Below are 16751 nucleotides of genomic sequence, written 5' to 3'. Positions count from 1 at the left end.
AGAGGCAGAAAGTCGGGCTGCCTATGTAAACAAGCACATCCCCACACAGTTAGAAAGCATCCCCTAGGCACAAGCTTAACCCTTTGATCGCCCCACCACTGCTGCACATCAATACCTATCACTGCTGCCCATCAATGCCACCGATCAATGCCCATCAGTGCTGCCTACCCGTGTCGCCTATCTGTGCCCACCTGTGCTGCCTATCTGTGCCCATCAGTGCCACCCACCAGTGCCCATCAGTGCCACCCATCAGTGCTGGCTATCAGTGCTCATCAGTTTCACATCTCAGTGCCACCTATCAGTACCCATAAGTGCGGCATATTCATGCCTCCTCATCAGTGCCACCTAATTAGTGCCCATATGTACCACCTCATCAGCACCCATCAGTGAAGGATAAAAATTACTTATTTACAAAATGTATTGACAGAAACTAAGAAAAAAAAAACCCAGAAGTGATTACATTAAAAATGTCACATGGTTACAGTGAAGCATGACCACGCAATTGTCATTCAAAGCGTGACAGTGCTGAAAGCTGAATAATGGCCTGGGCAGGAAGGGGTGAAAGTGCCTGGTATTGAAGTGGTTAAATAAATAAATATATATATATATATATATACCAAAATTTGACCAATTATTTTTTTTTTAAATGCATGGGGGTCCCCCTAAATTCCATACCAGGCCCTTCAGGTCTGGTATGGATATTAAGGGGAACCCCGTGCCAAAATTAAAAAAAAATATGGCACGGGGGTCCCCCTCAAAATCCATACCAGACCCTTCAGGTCCGGTAAGAATTTAAGGGGACCATCGTGCCAAAATGTAAAAAAAAAAAAAAGGCGTGGGGTCCCCCCAAAAATCCATACCAGACCCTTATCCAAGCTTGCAACCTGGCAGGCCATAGGAAAAGAGGGTGGGACGAGAGAGCCCCCCCCCCCCCCCCCGAACCATATCAGGCCACGTGCCCTCAACATTGGGAGGGTGCTTTGATGTAGCCCCAAAGCACCTTGTCCCCATGTTGATTGGGAGAAGGGCCTCATCCCTACAACCCTTGCCCGGTGGTTGTGGGGGTCTGCGGGCGGGGGGTTTATCGGAATTTGGAAGCCCCCTTTAACAAGGGGGCTTCCTGGTCCCCCCGTGTGAATTGGTAATGGGGTACAAATGTACACCTACCATTTCACGAAAAAAGTGTCAAAAGGGTTAAAAAACACAAGAGACAGTTTTTGACAAGTCCTTTATTCATTTCTTTTTTTTTTCACTTCTTCTTCCATCTTCTTTTTTCTGGTCTTCCTTCAGTGTTATCCTTCTCCATCTTCTTCTTCCTCATCTTCTTCATCATCCTCCGCTCTTCTCGTCCCGCATCTTGCTCCGGCTTATTCTCCGCTCTGTCCGCACAATCCGCCTCTGTGGGAGTCTTCTGCTGTGTGACGCTTCTGTTCTTCTGATACGTTATATAACGGAGAGCGGGCCACCCGGTGACCTCCGCCCCCCCTCTGGTGCACGGGGACTTCCCTATGGCTTTCCCCGTGTGTCAGAGGGGGGCAGGGTCACTAGGTGGCCCCAACCTCCATTATATAAGAAGTGTCAGAAGAACAGAAGCGTCTCATGGTGGAAGACTCCCACTGAGGCGGATCGTGCGGACGGATCGGAGAAGAAGCTGGAGCAAGATGTGGGACGAGAAGAGCGGAGGAAGAAGAAGATGGAGAAGAAGGATAACACTGAAGGAAGACCAGAAGAAAGAAGTTGGAAGAAGAAGTGGAAAGATAAAGAAATTAATAGAGGACTTGTCAAAAACTGTCTCTTGTGTTTTTTTAACCCTTTTGACACTTTGTTTGTGAAATGGTAGGGGTACATTTGTACCCCATTACCAATTCACATGGGGGATCTTGGGCTCCCCTTGTTAAAGGGGGCTTCCAGATTCCGATAAGCCCCCCGCCCGCAGACCCCACAACCACCGGGCAAGGGTTGTGGGGATGAGGTCTTTCTCCCCATCAACATGGGGACAAGGTGCTTTGGGGCTACCCCAAAGCACCCTCCCAATGTTGAGGGCATGTGGCCTGGTACAGTTCAGGAGGGGGGGTGCTCTCTCTCATCCCCCCCTCTTTTCCTGAGGCCTGCCACATTGCAAGCTCGGATGAGGGTCTGAAGGGCCTGGTATGGAATTTAGGGGGACCCCCACATATTTTTTTTTTAATTGTGGTTCGGGGTTCCCCTGTGGGGAAATTCCATGCCGTTTTTATCAATGAACTGTTATGTGTATTGTCGGACCGATTCATTATAGCCATGAGTAGTTTTAATTGTTTTAAATTACTTAGTTTAAATTATTTTTTTAATTACTTTTTTTCCTTTAGAAATGTCGTTTGCTGTTCTAAACACGGGAAACATGCACCCCTTTACAGGCATACTATAGACACCCCTCAGGTACGAAATTTAAAGGAATATTACACTTTTATTGTTTCACTTTAAGCATTATTAAAATCACTGCTCCTGGAAAAACTGACATTTTTAAAACTTTTTTTTGCATTGATATATGTCCCCTGGGGCAGGACCCATGTCCCCAAACACTTTTTATGACAATACCATGCATATAAGCCTTTAAAATTAGCACTTTTGATTTGTCCCATAGACTTTTAAAGCTTGTTGCGCAGCTTTCGAATTTGCCACGAACACCCAAAATTGTTCGCTGTTCGGCGAACTGGCAAACAGCCAATGTTCGAGTCAAACTCAAGTTCGACATGAACATAAAGCTCATCCCTAATCCTAACTACTAAGACTTGAGGTGTGCCTTGGCCTGGCTGGTCAGTATGCCTAAAAGAGGGCAAAAAGAGACACGAAGTAGGTGTGATGTGAAAGCTACAAAGAATGGCCAGCAACAACCATCAGTCCATAAAATGCGAATGCCTGGATAACTACAGAAAAGGGGTTTATGTATGTGGCTGCTAAACACGGAGGATCTCCAGCGCCCCCATGAACCTGATGATAAAGAAGGGACACCCTGTGCAGACCTACGAAAGTTGCCTCTGATCCAGACAAATATCCAGAAAATGGGTTTAACCTGGACATGAGAACAAACCGTTTGTAGTGAGAGAATGCATGGGGAGAGGGAGAAATAGCATACCCAAGGAATGTTGCAGAGAAGGACAAATACTTTAATCCAACACCGTTACTGTGGTACACTAATATAACCACAAACCCCTGGCTTATCCATCTATTCTAATGAAGGGGAAGTTGTAAGTGTGGTAAAAGAGAACTGCCTAGAGCACTAACTGGGAACTGCACCAAGGGTAAGAGATAGGAAGACTGCACCACCACGAAAACATGGCCAGTAACTGGTAGCCGTGCCAAAGGGAACATCCCTGACGTCCCTGAATATCCTTGACGGCTTAGAGAGGGTGAGCTGCAAAAAAAGGACAGACTGACAGGAGTTTGTAGGTCCTAAAATGCTGGTCACGGGCACCTGATAGATACTTGATAGTGTTGGTAGATGAGGCCATATTGCTGAGGCAATATGCAGCAAAAGCCTGAGACATGAACCTATAAAACCTTCCCATCCTTGGTAGAAGCCCTCTGAACACTCTGGATAAATAACTAATCCACGAAAACAACAACACCCCTACGTAGCTGACAAGTATGAGAATGTAGGTGCAGAAATGTCAAGACCAACATGTGAACCTAATGCTGACACAACCCTAGTGTATGTAGTGAGCGAGCCCGAGTAACCTGCAGCGCCAAGACAGGTAATTAAAAATGAACACTCAGGGCTGAGGTACCCACAGACTGTGGTGGGTAGTAGTAAAGGTATGGTGAACGTGCATGTATGACCTATGGTATACGGGCAAGAAGATTGTGGGACGACAATCAATTAAAAACAAAACATCAGCCCGTATGGGTCCGTAGAAATTACAGACCCTGGATGTGAGCCCTAGCTAACAGACATGCTACGAATGACAAGCTATGACATGAATGCTATGAACGAAAATGCTATGACAGAACAACAGAGACAGATAGCAAACAAACCCTCAGGGCTGGTGTACTCACAGACCGCGGTGGGAAGGCGAAAAAGTGTAATGAAATAAGCATGCAACGTATGACGTATGGTATATGGGCAAGAAGATTGTGGGACGACAATCAATTAAAAACTAAATCTCAGCCAGTACGGATCCGTAGGCATGACAGGCCCTGGATGTGAGCCCTGGCTAACAGAAATTCTATGAACGAAATGCAACGACAGAAAAACAGACAGGTAGCAAAACAACCATCAGGCCTAGTGTACCCACAGACCGTAGTGGGTAGACATACAAGTGTAATGAAATGAGTGAGCATTGTATGACGTATGTTATACGGGTGAGAAGATTGTGGGATGACAATCCAATAAAACGAAACCTCAGCCCGTATGGCTCCACAGACTTGACAGATCCTAAATGTGAGCACTAGCTGACAGAAATCTTATGACTGGAAAAAACTACGAATCAAATGCTATGAATGAGAATTGCGGCCAGAAAAAGCTGCAACAGGAAAAACCGACAGAATGCTACGAATGAAAAGCTACGACGACAGAAATTCTACGAATGAAAGCTATGATAGAACATGCTAATGACAGACCCGTTATGATAGAACATGCTGCTTGACCGAGCTGTTGACAGAACACGCTAATGACAGAATTGCTATGACAGAACCGCTATGACAGAACACGCAACTGACAGAACACACAACTGACAGAACACACAACTGACAGAACACACAACTGACAGAACACACAACTGACAGAACACACAACTGACAGAACACGCTAATGACAGAACACGCTAATGACAGAACACGCTAATGACAGAACACGCTAATGACAGAACACGCTAATGACAGAACACGCTAATGACAGAACACGCTAATGACAGAACACGCTAATGACAGGACTGCTATAACAGAACACGCATGACAGAACCGCTATGACAGAACACACTAATGACAGGACCGCTATGACAGAACACACTAATGACAGAACTGCTATGACAGAACATGCTAAAGACAGGACCGCTATGGCGAACACGCTAATGACAGAACCGCTATGACAGAAATACACTAATGACAGAACCGCTATGACAGACAATGGCGTGAGGCATGAAACATCAATTCCCCCACCTGCTTGGCTGCACCCCTCTTCCCCTAGATCTGTAGCCCCAAAGTAGCTAGAACTTGCTCCCCAAGCTCACAGAGCCATGCCAGGACACAGCAAGCAAACATGTAAAACACTAGTAACCGAGAATTCTGGTGTTCCCTGTCATGATGCAAACAACCCCCCTAACATCTATTCCCGGACAACAGCTACACCCCCTCCCTCTGATGACTGGTATGTATGGCTCTCAGACTTGCAAAATGAGCTGTATGTTTTTTTTCCAGACTCCTGAATGACCGCCATAATGAAAGCCTGAGCCTGGAGGAGTGGGAGGGTGGACAGACACCTCCCCCCCAGCCTGAGCCTGGAGGAGTGGAAGGAAGGCCCCCCTCTTGAACTCAGCATGAGCCCGGAGGAGCAGGAGGGTGGACAGACACCCCCCTCCAGCCTGAGCCCGGAGGAGAGGGAGGACGGCCCCCCTCATGAACCCAGTGTGAGTGCGGAAAAGCGGGAGGGTGGACAGACGCCCCCCAGCATGAGCCCGGGGGAGCGGAAGGGTGGGCAGACGGACTGCCCCCCCATGATGCCTGGCATGCGTACTGAGAGAAGCGCCCATACCCCCCCAGAGCTGCCGGATGAGCCCTGGGAAAACATGGACGGCGAGCAACCCCTCTCTGCTGCCAGTATGAGTACAGGAGACATATGTGGATGAGCGGGCGGGTGCTGCCCCTTTCAAGGAAAGAGTCTAGGAAGGTACATGGATGGCTTCCCCCCACCTCCAATGAAGCTCAGTGTCAGCATGGGAGAGGAACCGCCACGAGACTGTTGCGGCCGGCCGCCGCTCAGCCAAACCGGAAGTAACCCAGAAATGAGCCGACGAAGGATCTGATGGAGGAGGAGGAGGGATATAAAGCCCTCAGACTCCTCCTACAAAATCAGGCTAGCCTGCGGCCAGCCTTCCAATATATATTTTTATTTTTTTTATAAACCGTATTATACATTTTCGTTTGTGTCACTAACGGTTCTTTTATATAAACTACAAAGTCTTTTATTATGTGTATAAAGTTGCTCCAGCAGCTGTCTATAATAAAATGAGTCACATGTGAATGATGAAAGGCCATATTACCTCTTACCTCTGGGGATAATGTGTTATTTGTGACCTCGGTAAAGCCAAGGAAATGTGTTCCGATTATTTAGTATCGGATGTAGCCTGATCTTTGTTTGTTTTGCAGCAATGAATGCATACTATAGTGTTGGGTAATTTCTCAGGTTGGCATACCATACCAAAAAAAAAACAGCAGCTCTCAGTCTGATCTTCCTACGTCTGTAACATTGAATATTGATGGCAGAGGGAGGAAAACATTTAATTTTCCCAAATAAATAAGCAGTGGATGATCACTGTATGTCCTGTCAGAAAGCTGTTTACACATGAAATGAATGATTTTTTTATATTCTCGCTTACATTACTTTTTTTATTTATTTTTTCTGAAAATGAGCACACACTTCATTTCACATTCTCTGTACACATTGCCTTACAATATACTCATAATACAGTCATTTTAATAATAGAATATTATACCACATTCATTATATTATACCACTTTTCAGTACATTATGCTATACTTCATTACATTGAACTCCTTTTTAATATTTTGTAACCTCCCTTAGTATAGCCTGTTGGCCTATTGCCCGTTTTTGATATAATTTACAATGCAGCTGGATAGGTCTATTTTTTATAATAATAATAAAAAAAAAGGTTTAGGACAGGCATATTGATCCATACACATAAAATATACCTGTGAGGGACCAATGCACAGATCAGAATGCAGTCCGTCTTTTCTTTTTTTTTTCAAATTAAAATTTTATTAACACCTACCACAGGCAAAAACATGTCAATACAGCCAGTATATATATACACATCAGATAACAATGTAAACATTATATAAATATCCATACAGGCATCTGCAAAAGTATCGAAAAGGGGCATCAAAAAATTATTACTGTTTGCTGCCCTCTGAAAAAAGCTTAAATACAAGACTCAAAGTTGTCCGCATCCATTTTCCTATATTCAAACAACAAACAAAAATAACAAACACAAAAAAAAGGGGGTCATAAACAAGGAGGGATATAAAGGGAAGGGGACTTAATTATCATTGGTTTCCAGGTGCTCAAAAAGGTGTGTTTAAAAATTAACTTCCATTTTCCAGAAGAGTCAATCCTTCTGCAGACAAGACAAACTGTTTCCACAGTTTCCAAGTTATATGATACTTTTCCTGTTGGTGTTGTGTAGTCAATACTAGATCTTCCATTTTGCTTATATCATCTACTTTACATAGCCAGTCCGGCGTCGTTGGCAGTGTCTGTTTCTTCCAATAAAGCGGAATGCAGGACTTTGCTGCATTTAGGAGGTGTCTTAAATTGGATTTTTGATAGCTTTTGGCCGAAATGGTGGGCACATGTAAAGGAAAGAAAGCCGGATCACCAGAGATCTTATAATCCGTAAACTTTTGTGTCACTTCTTGGACTGTCGTTCAAAAATAGGACAGTTTAGGACAGGACCAAAATATGTGAAATAAGGTTCCTCTCCCCCCACCCCCAAACATCGCCAACAGAGGTCAGTAGTGTCAGGATAGTATCGGTGTAAAAGATGGGGGTGAGAGACCATCTAGTCAAAATTTTATAATTAGACTCTTGGATTTTCATACAAACTGAAGACTGAGGCAAATCTTAGTATGTGTTGTATTTGAGCGAGTGTAAATTTCCACCGAAAGTCTTGTTACCATTTATCCAAGAGCGTCAGATGTGGCGGACCCGCTGGACAATTCAATAGAGAGTATGTTTTAGAAAGTACCTGTGTGATGCTGCCTTCTCCGTATTCCTCTAGCTTCATCAAAGACAGAACAAAACGCATTGGGTCAGGCAATGTATCAAAAAAATGTTGCATTCTGCGCCCTGATTGGGCAAAGCATTGCCCAATCAGGGCGCAATGTAAGTTGGTTGTTAAGCAGCAGAACCGGGAAGCCGGCTGCAGTGTCTTTGACAACCGATGAGTCATCAGCTGTCAATGGGTTTCCCCGCTGACAGCTAAACAATAAAACAAAACAAAGTGCCGTTAAAAAAACTAAAGACAAAAAAACAGCGTGGGGTTCCCTCCCCCCAATCCATACCGACCTGGATTTGGAGGGAAACCCCAAGACAAAAATGTTTTAAAAATGTTGTGGCGTCCCCCCATAAGCCATATCAGACCCTTATCCGGGCATGCAGCCTGGCAGGTCAGGAAAGGGGGGCGAGTGAGTGCCCCAAGCCTTCTGAACCATACCAGGCCACATGCCTTCAACATGGGGAGTGGGAACTTTAAAGTAGGGAAGGCTCTGCCCACGTTGATGGGGACAAGGGTCTCTTACCAGCAACCCTGGGCTGTGGTTGTCAGGGGCCATGGGCAGGGGCTTAACGGAATCTGGACAAGGGGTCCCCCAGGCTTATCGGAAACAAGATCCCACCCCTCATGTGAATGAGTATCAGGTACATAGTACCACTACCCAATTCACCGAAAAAAAAGTGTAAAAAAGTAATAAACACAAGAGACAAGTTTTTGACAATTCCTTTATTAAAAAGTAAAAAAAAATTGTGTCCTTTGGTGTAAATCCATCATCAATCACACCACCGAAAAATAAACAAAATCAAAAATGGTCCCGCCCCCTGGGAGGCCTCCCACTGAATGCCTCCTCTGCGCTTTGACATTTCTTATATAGGTAAGGGGCGGGGACAACTGTCCACGTCACCCAGTGGCTCTGTCTCCTTCTGACGTCACATGCACAGCATGCATCAGTCTGTGATGTCAGAAGGGGGGCGGTGCCACCGGGTGCTGTGGCCACCGGGTGATGTGGCCCCATACCTATATAAGAAATGTCAAAGCACAGAGAAGGAATTTCAGCTGGAGGCCTCCCAGGAGGCGGGAGCTCTTTTTATTTATTTCGTTTTTTTCTGGTCGGTGGGTGGCCTGATTGCCACTATTTTTTTATTTTTAATAAAGGAATTGTCAAAAACTGGTCTCTTGTTTTTATTATTTTTTGGTACTTTTTTGGTGAATGGGTAGGGGAACGATGTACCTGATACTCACTCACATAGGGGAGGGGCCAGGATCTGGGGGCCTCCTTCTGAAAGGGGGCTTCCAGATTCTGATAAGTCCCCCACCAGCAGACCCTGACAACCATAGCCCAGGGTTGTCGGGAAGTGACCCTTATCCCCATCAACATGGGGACAAGGTGCTTTAGGGTGCCCCAAAGCACCCTCCCATGTTAAGGACATGTGGCCTGGTATGGTTAAGGAGGGGGGGCTCACTTGCCCCCCCCTTTTCTGACCTGCCAGGCTGCGTGCTCAGATAAGGGTCTGGTATGGATTTTCTTTTCTTTAGAAATGTCAGTTTTATTGCAGCATGTTTCATGCTACAGATGCGCCACTTTACAGGCACATTGAAGGGACCCCCCAGGCACTATATTTAAAGGATTCTTTCATTTTTGTTGTCGCACTTTAAGCATAATTAATATCACCATTCCCGAAAAACAATCGCGGGCACACATTTGGGGCAAAACTTGGATCCGCCATATGACGTTGTCCCAGAACGAGAGCCACCCCGTTCCCCTGTCATTTGTCTATACGTTGGGTGGGAGGCAGTTAATCATACTTACCTAGGTGGATGTAGCATTGGTCCAATGCTACATCTGTCCCCACCGGCTCCAAGACTGACAACTGAGCAATCAAACACTGCTGTTCGCTCGGTTCTCTTGCTCTGCCTCTATCCGCTCACTGGAAAGCTGGGCTGTGGTGGAGGTGGGAGGGGCCGGCTCAGGTTCTCAGAGGCTCACTGAGAGACTGAGCCAGGTGTTGTTCCAGGCATGTGGGTGGATCCCAAATTCATTGTCATGATCTTGCCTGAGCCTGGACCGGCTCTGTCACGTCACCTGACAGCAGGCTTCTGCCCTCTGTGTGCTGAAAACGGGTCACAGGAGTGCAGAACGAACTGCACTCCTGTGATCCACAGGAGAAGTACAGCCAAACAAGCTTTGGCTGTGCTTCTCCTTTAACCCCTTCCTGACCAGCCGCTGCAGTTATACTGCAGGATGGCTCCACTGCGCGAGCCGTTGTAGCTGTACATCAGCTCTTTAAGATGGTTTTCCAGGCGCACCTGCAGCTTATCCTCACGTGATGTTCGCGGGGCACACACGATTGCTCGTGACCGCGAGATCCAGGATCTGTGTGTGTAACACACAAATCCCGGTTCTCTCAGGGGAGAGGAGACAGATCGGTCTCCTCCCCTAGTCAGTCCCACCCCCCCTCCCCAGTTAGAACACACTTAAGGAACACATTTAACCCCTTGATCGCCCTCTAGTGCTAACCCCTTCCCTGCCAATGAAATTTATACAGTAATAAGTGGCTATTTTTTTTTATCTCCGATCGCTGTATAAATGTCAATCCGGTCCGGCTAAAAAAAAAAAAATGTTACCAAAAATATGTAGAAGAATACATATCGACCTAAACTAATGAAGAAATTTTCACTTTTTTTTTTTCATTTTTGGGAAAGCACTGAAAGTGCACTTGGAAGTCCAGTCACTGTATATCCGAGGGGGACATGCAAGGAAAATAAAAAACAGCATTTTAGCTTGCACATGATTGGATGATAAAATCAGCAGGTCTTCCCCTCATTTCAGATCTACCCCTCAGATTTACAGATTTCAGTGCAATTTTAAGTGCACTTGTAGTGCAAAGTGGATTTGCCTTTCGGAAATAACTGCCATAGTATAACTGGATACCAATATTTATAGGTAAAGTTGATCCAGGGAACATTTGATTGCCTTTTCAGGGATCAGGAAGGAATTTTTACCCCTGCTGGAGCAAATTGGATCATGCTTTGCTTGTTGTTTGCCTTCCTCTGCATCAACTGTGGGTATAGGATTGTGTATATAGCATTGTCTATACACACATATTATATATATATATACACAGTATATATATATATATATATATATATATATATATATATATATATATACACACATATATACACACACACAACACACACACACACACACACACACAATGTTGTTGTGGTTGAACTGGATGGATTTGTGTCTTTTTTTCAACCAGACTAACTATGTATACTTGTTTAAGTGTTTAATACTGCGTTTCCATTTTATTGTTTTACTTTGTGTTGCACAAATAAATATTTGCCCTTCAGCTCTGGTGTGTCAGAGAGTATAGCATTGCTGGGAACGTGGTTGATATCCAGAGTCAGGGGATCCAAACATCAGCAGCGACTTTAGTGGTAAGCATTTAAACACTTAAGACCCGTGCATAAGATACGAAAATCGGAAGGAAAATTTCATCTAGCGAAAGATCTGCCAATTATTTGTAGAGCAACCCACTGCTAAAAATTTGCCCAATTCTTCTGAATGGCCAGATTTAGTCTTAGAAAACAGTTAAGAACCTAGCCATTTTTTTTTAAAGTTTTCGATAGTGAGAACAATCGTTAGAACCTTTGTCAGATTCCACTGCTGTCTCAGGCCAAACATTCATAAAATGGTGACTCCTTCACTATACAGTATATTAAAATCATTGATCATTTACCAGCAGTGAATGTTTAGTGAACGTCACACTCATAGCTTTAAATTTGATTTATTCTAATGTGAACCTGTGTACCTACTTTCCTGTATTATACTCCATTATAGTAATAATGTTATACTACATACAGGGGCGGACTGACAACTCATAGGGCCCCTGGGTAATAGGAGATTATGGGGCCCCCGGGCAATAGAAGATTATGGGGCCCCCAGGCAATCAGAGATTATTGGGCCACACGGGATACACACACACACAGTATAAATCACACAGTATACACAGACATGTTTCTATTGGCTGAGAAGGTACTGGAGAGGTGGGGCAGCTATAATCTCTGGATTTTTAGACCAAAAGGATGTTGGTAAGGGACATTTCAGAGACAGGTGTAAAAAAAAAAACACAGATTTTTACATACTGTCCCTGGTTTTACTGAGGCTGGCAACCCTGATGGGGACCCCTAGTGGCCCGGGGCCCTCGGGCAGTGCCCGAGAGCCAAATGGTCATTCCGCCCCTGACTACACAGTACTCCACATGTCCAGCTAACCCATTTTATGAAAAATTATTATACAGTATGTTCCACAAACTCTTTTTTTGTATAATCAATAAAGATAATGCACAATACTTAACAGGCATTACACAACAGGTATGTACAAGACTTAAGAGTGGTTTTAATACAGGCTATGAAAATCCTATAGAACTGTATTACAAAGACATATTTTTAAATATATATATAGTACTGTGTATTGATATGTAAAAAAATAAAAGTGACATTAACATGGGTATTTTTCTGAGATATTTGTGACAACATTTCTTCTAGAGTCATATTCAATCTGTGTTGTTTGATGGTAAAAATAGATGAAACCTGTATGGAAGAAGAATAGGAGAGTATAGGTTGTAATTCTGAGGATAATGTCAGTAATGTATGCTTGTTTGAGATAATTTGAATGCACTAAGGTCACAGTGGCATGCCCGTCCATTATGGGTGCATAGGCGCCGCCACCATAGCCCATGTTTTCTTTTTTTAGCACATGATTAGAGCCAGAGGCTCCAATAGGCTATAAAAAAGGGTGGGCTTGGGGTGCAGAGCACTGTGCTCCGAGCCAAACCAGGTTTGTGAGAATAGAGAATAGAGAATGAAAATTTGCTATTTCCACACTGATTCTCCTCCCAGCCAATCAGGAAGCAGGTTGAGAGAACCATTTTCCGATTGGCCGAAAGGAGACGCGATTTTATTGGCTAAGGGGGAGGAGGGAGGAGATGCACGGCCGGAGAAGAAGTAGGGGAAGACCAACCAATCCAGCAGCCACCACAGTCAGACTCCATTTATGGCACAACATCCAGCACCCAGCTCAGCCATCCAGCACTCCCCGCCTCAGACAGGGGAGGGGAGATTGGAGTCATCCCGGGCAGGATATCTGCATCCTAAGGTAAGGAGGCCGTCCATCTCCCGTGGCAGGGGGGTGTTCCCGGTATTCCCCGCATTCCCTGCATTCATGTCCGTCTACAGGGGGGGCATTCTTGTCTCCCACCAAGGGGGGGTGGGGTTGGTTTGCTGCCCCCCCCCCAAATTATTGAGCACCAGCCGCCACTGGTTTCCGGTCCGATTTCGGCCCATATTTTTGGCTGAATTCAGACCTGAAATGGACCAGAAGATGCACAGGACTCGTGCAATTCGCTCCAGAGCCGCTACAAGGATGTGTGAGCCAGCTCTCAATGAGAGCCGGTCACAATATCCTGACATGCGATTTGGATGTGGGGAAACCTGCATCCAAATCGCAATAGTGTAAACCCAGCCTTTGTTTTCAATTCCAATAAAGAAATAAGGCTTAAAGAGGTCTCTCTCCCATTTTTATTAATGTGTTCTGTTCCCTGGTGGATAAAGTACATGTGCAGTACCTCTTCCTAGATACTGTGTAAGGTTAGCTGTGAGGTCAGACAGAGCACTCCCTACACAGCTTCTGACAACCCAGCTAGCAAGAAGATGGCTAATTTGATTTGATTTGATGTCCACTTTTCTCCATCTCCAAGCACTTGCCTGTAACATTGTAGTTGACAAGCCCTCTCCTTGCTAGCTGTGTTGTCAGACAGTCATATAGGGAGGAAGAATGCCCTGCCCTGCCCGACCTCACTGCTAATCTTATTGAAGCACATAGGAAAATGAGACAAAGTACTACATGTACTTAATCCCGCGAGGAACAGAACAAGCTAATAAAAATTTAAGTGAGACAACTTCAGACACAAAAACCTTGCCATGGTTAACATACAGTGCCTTGAAGAAGCATTCATATCCCTTAACATTTTCCACATTTTGTAATTTTACAATCAAAAAAGTAAATGTATTTTATTGGGATTATATGTGATAGACCATCACAAAGTGGCACATAATTGTGAAATGGGAGGAAAATGATAAATGGTTTTCAATTCCTTTTTACAAATAAATCTGTGAAAAGTGTGGTGTGCATTTGTATTCAGCCCCCCTGAATCAATACTTTGTAGAACTTTCACTGCAATTACAGCTGCAAGTCTTTTTTGGGATATCTCTACCCACTTTGCACATCTAGAGAGTGAAATTTTTGCCCATTTTTCTTTGCAAAAAATAGCTCAAGCTCTGTCAGATTGGATGGAAAGCATCTGTAACCAATAATTTTCAAGTCTTGACACAGATTCTCAACTGGATTTAGGTCTGGACTTTGACTGGGCCATTCTAACACATGAATATTCTTTGATCTCAACCATTTCATTTAATTGTAAAGCGCTGCGTAAACTGTTGGCGCTATATAAATCGTGAATAATAATAATAATTTCATTGTACATCTGGCTGTATGTTTAGGGTCGTTGTCCTGCTGGAAGGTGAACCTCTGCCCCAGTCTCAAGTCTTTTGCAGACTCTAACAGGTTTTCTTCTGAGATTGCCCTGTACTTGACTCCATCCATCTTCCCATCAACTCTGACCAGCTTCCCTGTCCCTGCCAAAGAAAAGCATCCCCCCCAACATGATGCAGCCATCAACATGTTTCACGGTGGGGATGGTGTATTCAGGGTGATGTGCAGTGTTATTTTTCTGCCACACATAGCGTTTTTGTCAGAAACCATGACAGAAGTACAGTTAAATCACACTTGTTTCATAAAAAAAGTAATATAGAACAAGCGTAGTCAAAACATAGCCAGGGTTCAGGAACCGGAATGGATAGACAGACAAGCCAAATGTCAGGGAGCCGGAGGTGAGCGTAGTAAAACAGTAAGCAGTATCTGGAGCCAGAAGGGATGTAAGCCAAGCAAGTCTTTTAACAGGGATGCAGGAGAGAGTCTCTGTGATGTTGACCATCTGTTCAGGTTCCTGAACTCTGGCTATGTTTTGACTACGTTTGTTCTATTTGCTTTTATTATTAACCACTTAACAACCGGCCCATAGCCGAATGATGGCTACAGGGCGGTTGTTTAACTCTGGGAGGCTGTCATATGACGTCCTCCCAGAATTCCGCTCTCGCGCGCCCCCTGGGGCGTGCACTTGGGAGCATCACGGATCACGGTAAACGGCTGCTCATCGCGGCCGTTTACCACGTGATCACTCCGTCAAATGACGGAGTGATCACTTGTAAACAAACCGGCGTCATGTTATGACGCCGGTTCCTCCCTCCCCCTCTCTGTACCGATCGGTACAGCGGAGGGGGAAGAGATCGGTGTCAGCACTGTGGGCTGCATCTGCAGTGCCCACATCGCTGCTCACTGAAATTTAACCCCTCAATTCCCTGCCATTACTCTGCAATACCCAGCCATTACTCTGCAGTACCCAGTAAATACTCTGCAGTACCAGTAAATACTCTGCAGTACCCGCAAATACTCTGCAGTACCCGCAAATACTCTGCAACACCCGCCAATACTCTGCAACACCCGCCAATACTCTGCAACACCCGCCAATACTCTGCAACACCCGCCAATACTCTGCAACACCCGCCAATACTCTGCAACACCCGCCAATACTCTGCAGTACAATTCCAGCCAATACTCTGCAGTACAATTCCAGCCAATACTCTGCAGTATAATTCCAGACAATACTCTGCAGTACAATTCCAGACAATACTCTGCAGTACAATTCCAGACAATACTCTGCAGTACAATTCCAGACAATACTCTGCCATAAATTGCCATACTAGGAGATACCCAGCCATACTCGGAGATACCCTGCAATACCCAGCCATAGTCGGTGATACCCTGCAATATCCAGCCATAGACATCCCTCTCCCGCCGCCCTCCGGTGCTTCTACCGACTCCCCAATACGATCAAAGACAGAATCTTTTTTTTATTTTTTATTTTTTTATTATTTCAGGCTTCCCAGCTTAGTGGTGACATGTGGGGTCTTATTGACCCCATATCTCACTGTAAAGAGGACCTGTCATGCCATATTCCTATTACAAGGGATGTTTACATTCCTTGTAATAGAAATAAAAGTGATCAAAACATTTATTTTTGGGGGGAAAAATGTCAAACTAAAATAAATAACGTAAAATGAACAACAACATTTTTTTTTTTTTTTTAAAGCGCCCCTGTCCACATGTGCTCGCATGCAGAAGTGAACGCATACGCAAGTCCCGCCCACATATGAAAACGGTGTTCAAACCACACATGTGAGGTATCACTGCGAACGTTAGAGCAATAATTCTAGCCCTAGACCTCCTCTGTAACTCAAAACATATAACCAGTAAAAAAAATGTAAAGCATCGCCTATGGGGATTTTTAAGTAGCGACGTTTGGCACCATTCCACGAGCGTGTGCAATTTTGAAGAGTGACATGTTAGGTATCTGTTTACTCAGCGTAACCTCATGTTTCACATTATGCAAAAATTGGGCTAACTTTACTGTGTTTTTTTTTAAGCACAAAACTTTTTTTTCCAAAAAAAAGCATTCGAAAAATTGCTGCGCAAATACCGTGCGAGATAAAAACAATGACCACCATTGTATTCTCCAGGGTGTTTGCTAAAAAAACATATATATATATATATAATGTTTTGGGATTCTATGTAATTTTCTA

General features: G+C 44.5%; 1 protein-coding gene across 1 annotated transcript in view; it reads right to left on the bottom strand.

Annotated features, from left to right (window-relative positions):
* Positions 1 to 12296: 12296 nt before the first annotated feature.
* LOC143984501 (collagenase 3-like) overlaps positions 12297 to 16751 on the bottom strand; it is a 65894-nt gene continuing 61439 nt past the window's right edge. Inside the window, exon 10 of the mRNA XM_077484643.1 lies at positions 12297 to 12584. Coding sequence (XP_077340769.1) covers positions 12493 to 12584 — 92 coding nt within the window. The 3' untranslated portion in view covers positions 12297 to 12492. The remainder of the gene's footprint in view (positions 12585 to 16751) is intronic.

Source organism: Lithobates pipiens, unplaced genomic scaffold (assembly GCF_037356315.1).
Source record: "Lithobates pipiens isolate NorthernLeopardFrog02 unplaced genomic scaffold, aLitPip1_a1.2 Scaffold_16, whole genome shotgun sequence".
Lineage (NCBI taxonomy): Eukaryota > Metazoa > Chordata > Amphibia > Anura > Ranidae > Lithobates > Lithobates pipiens.
The sequence above is the reverse complement of the archived record's forward strand: the minus strand, read 5'-3'. Positions and strand labels throughout refer to the sequence as shown.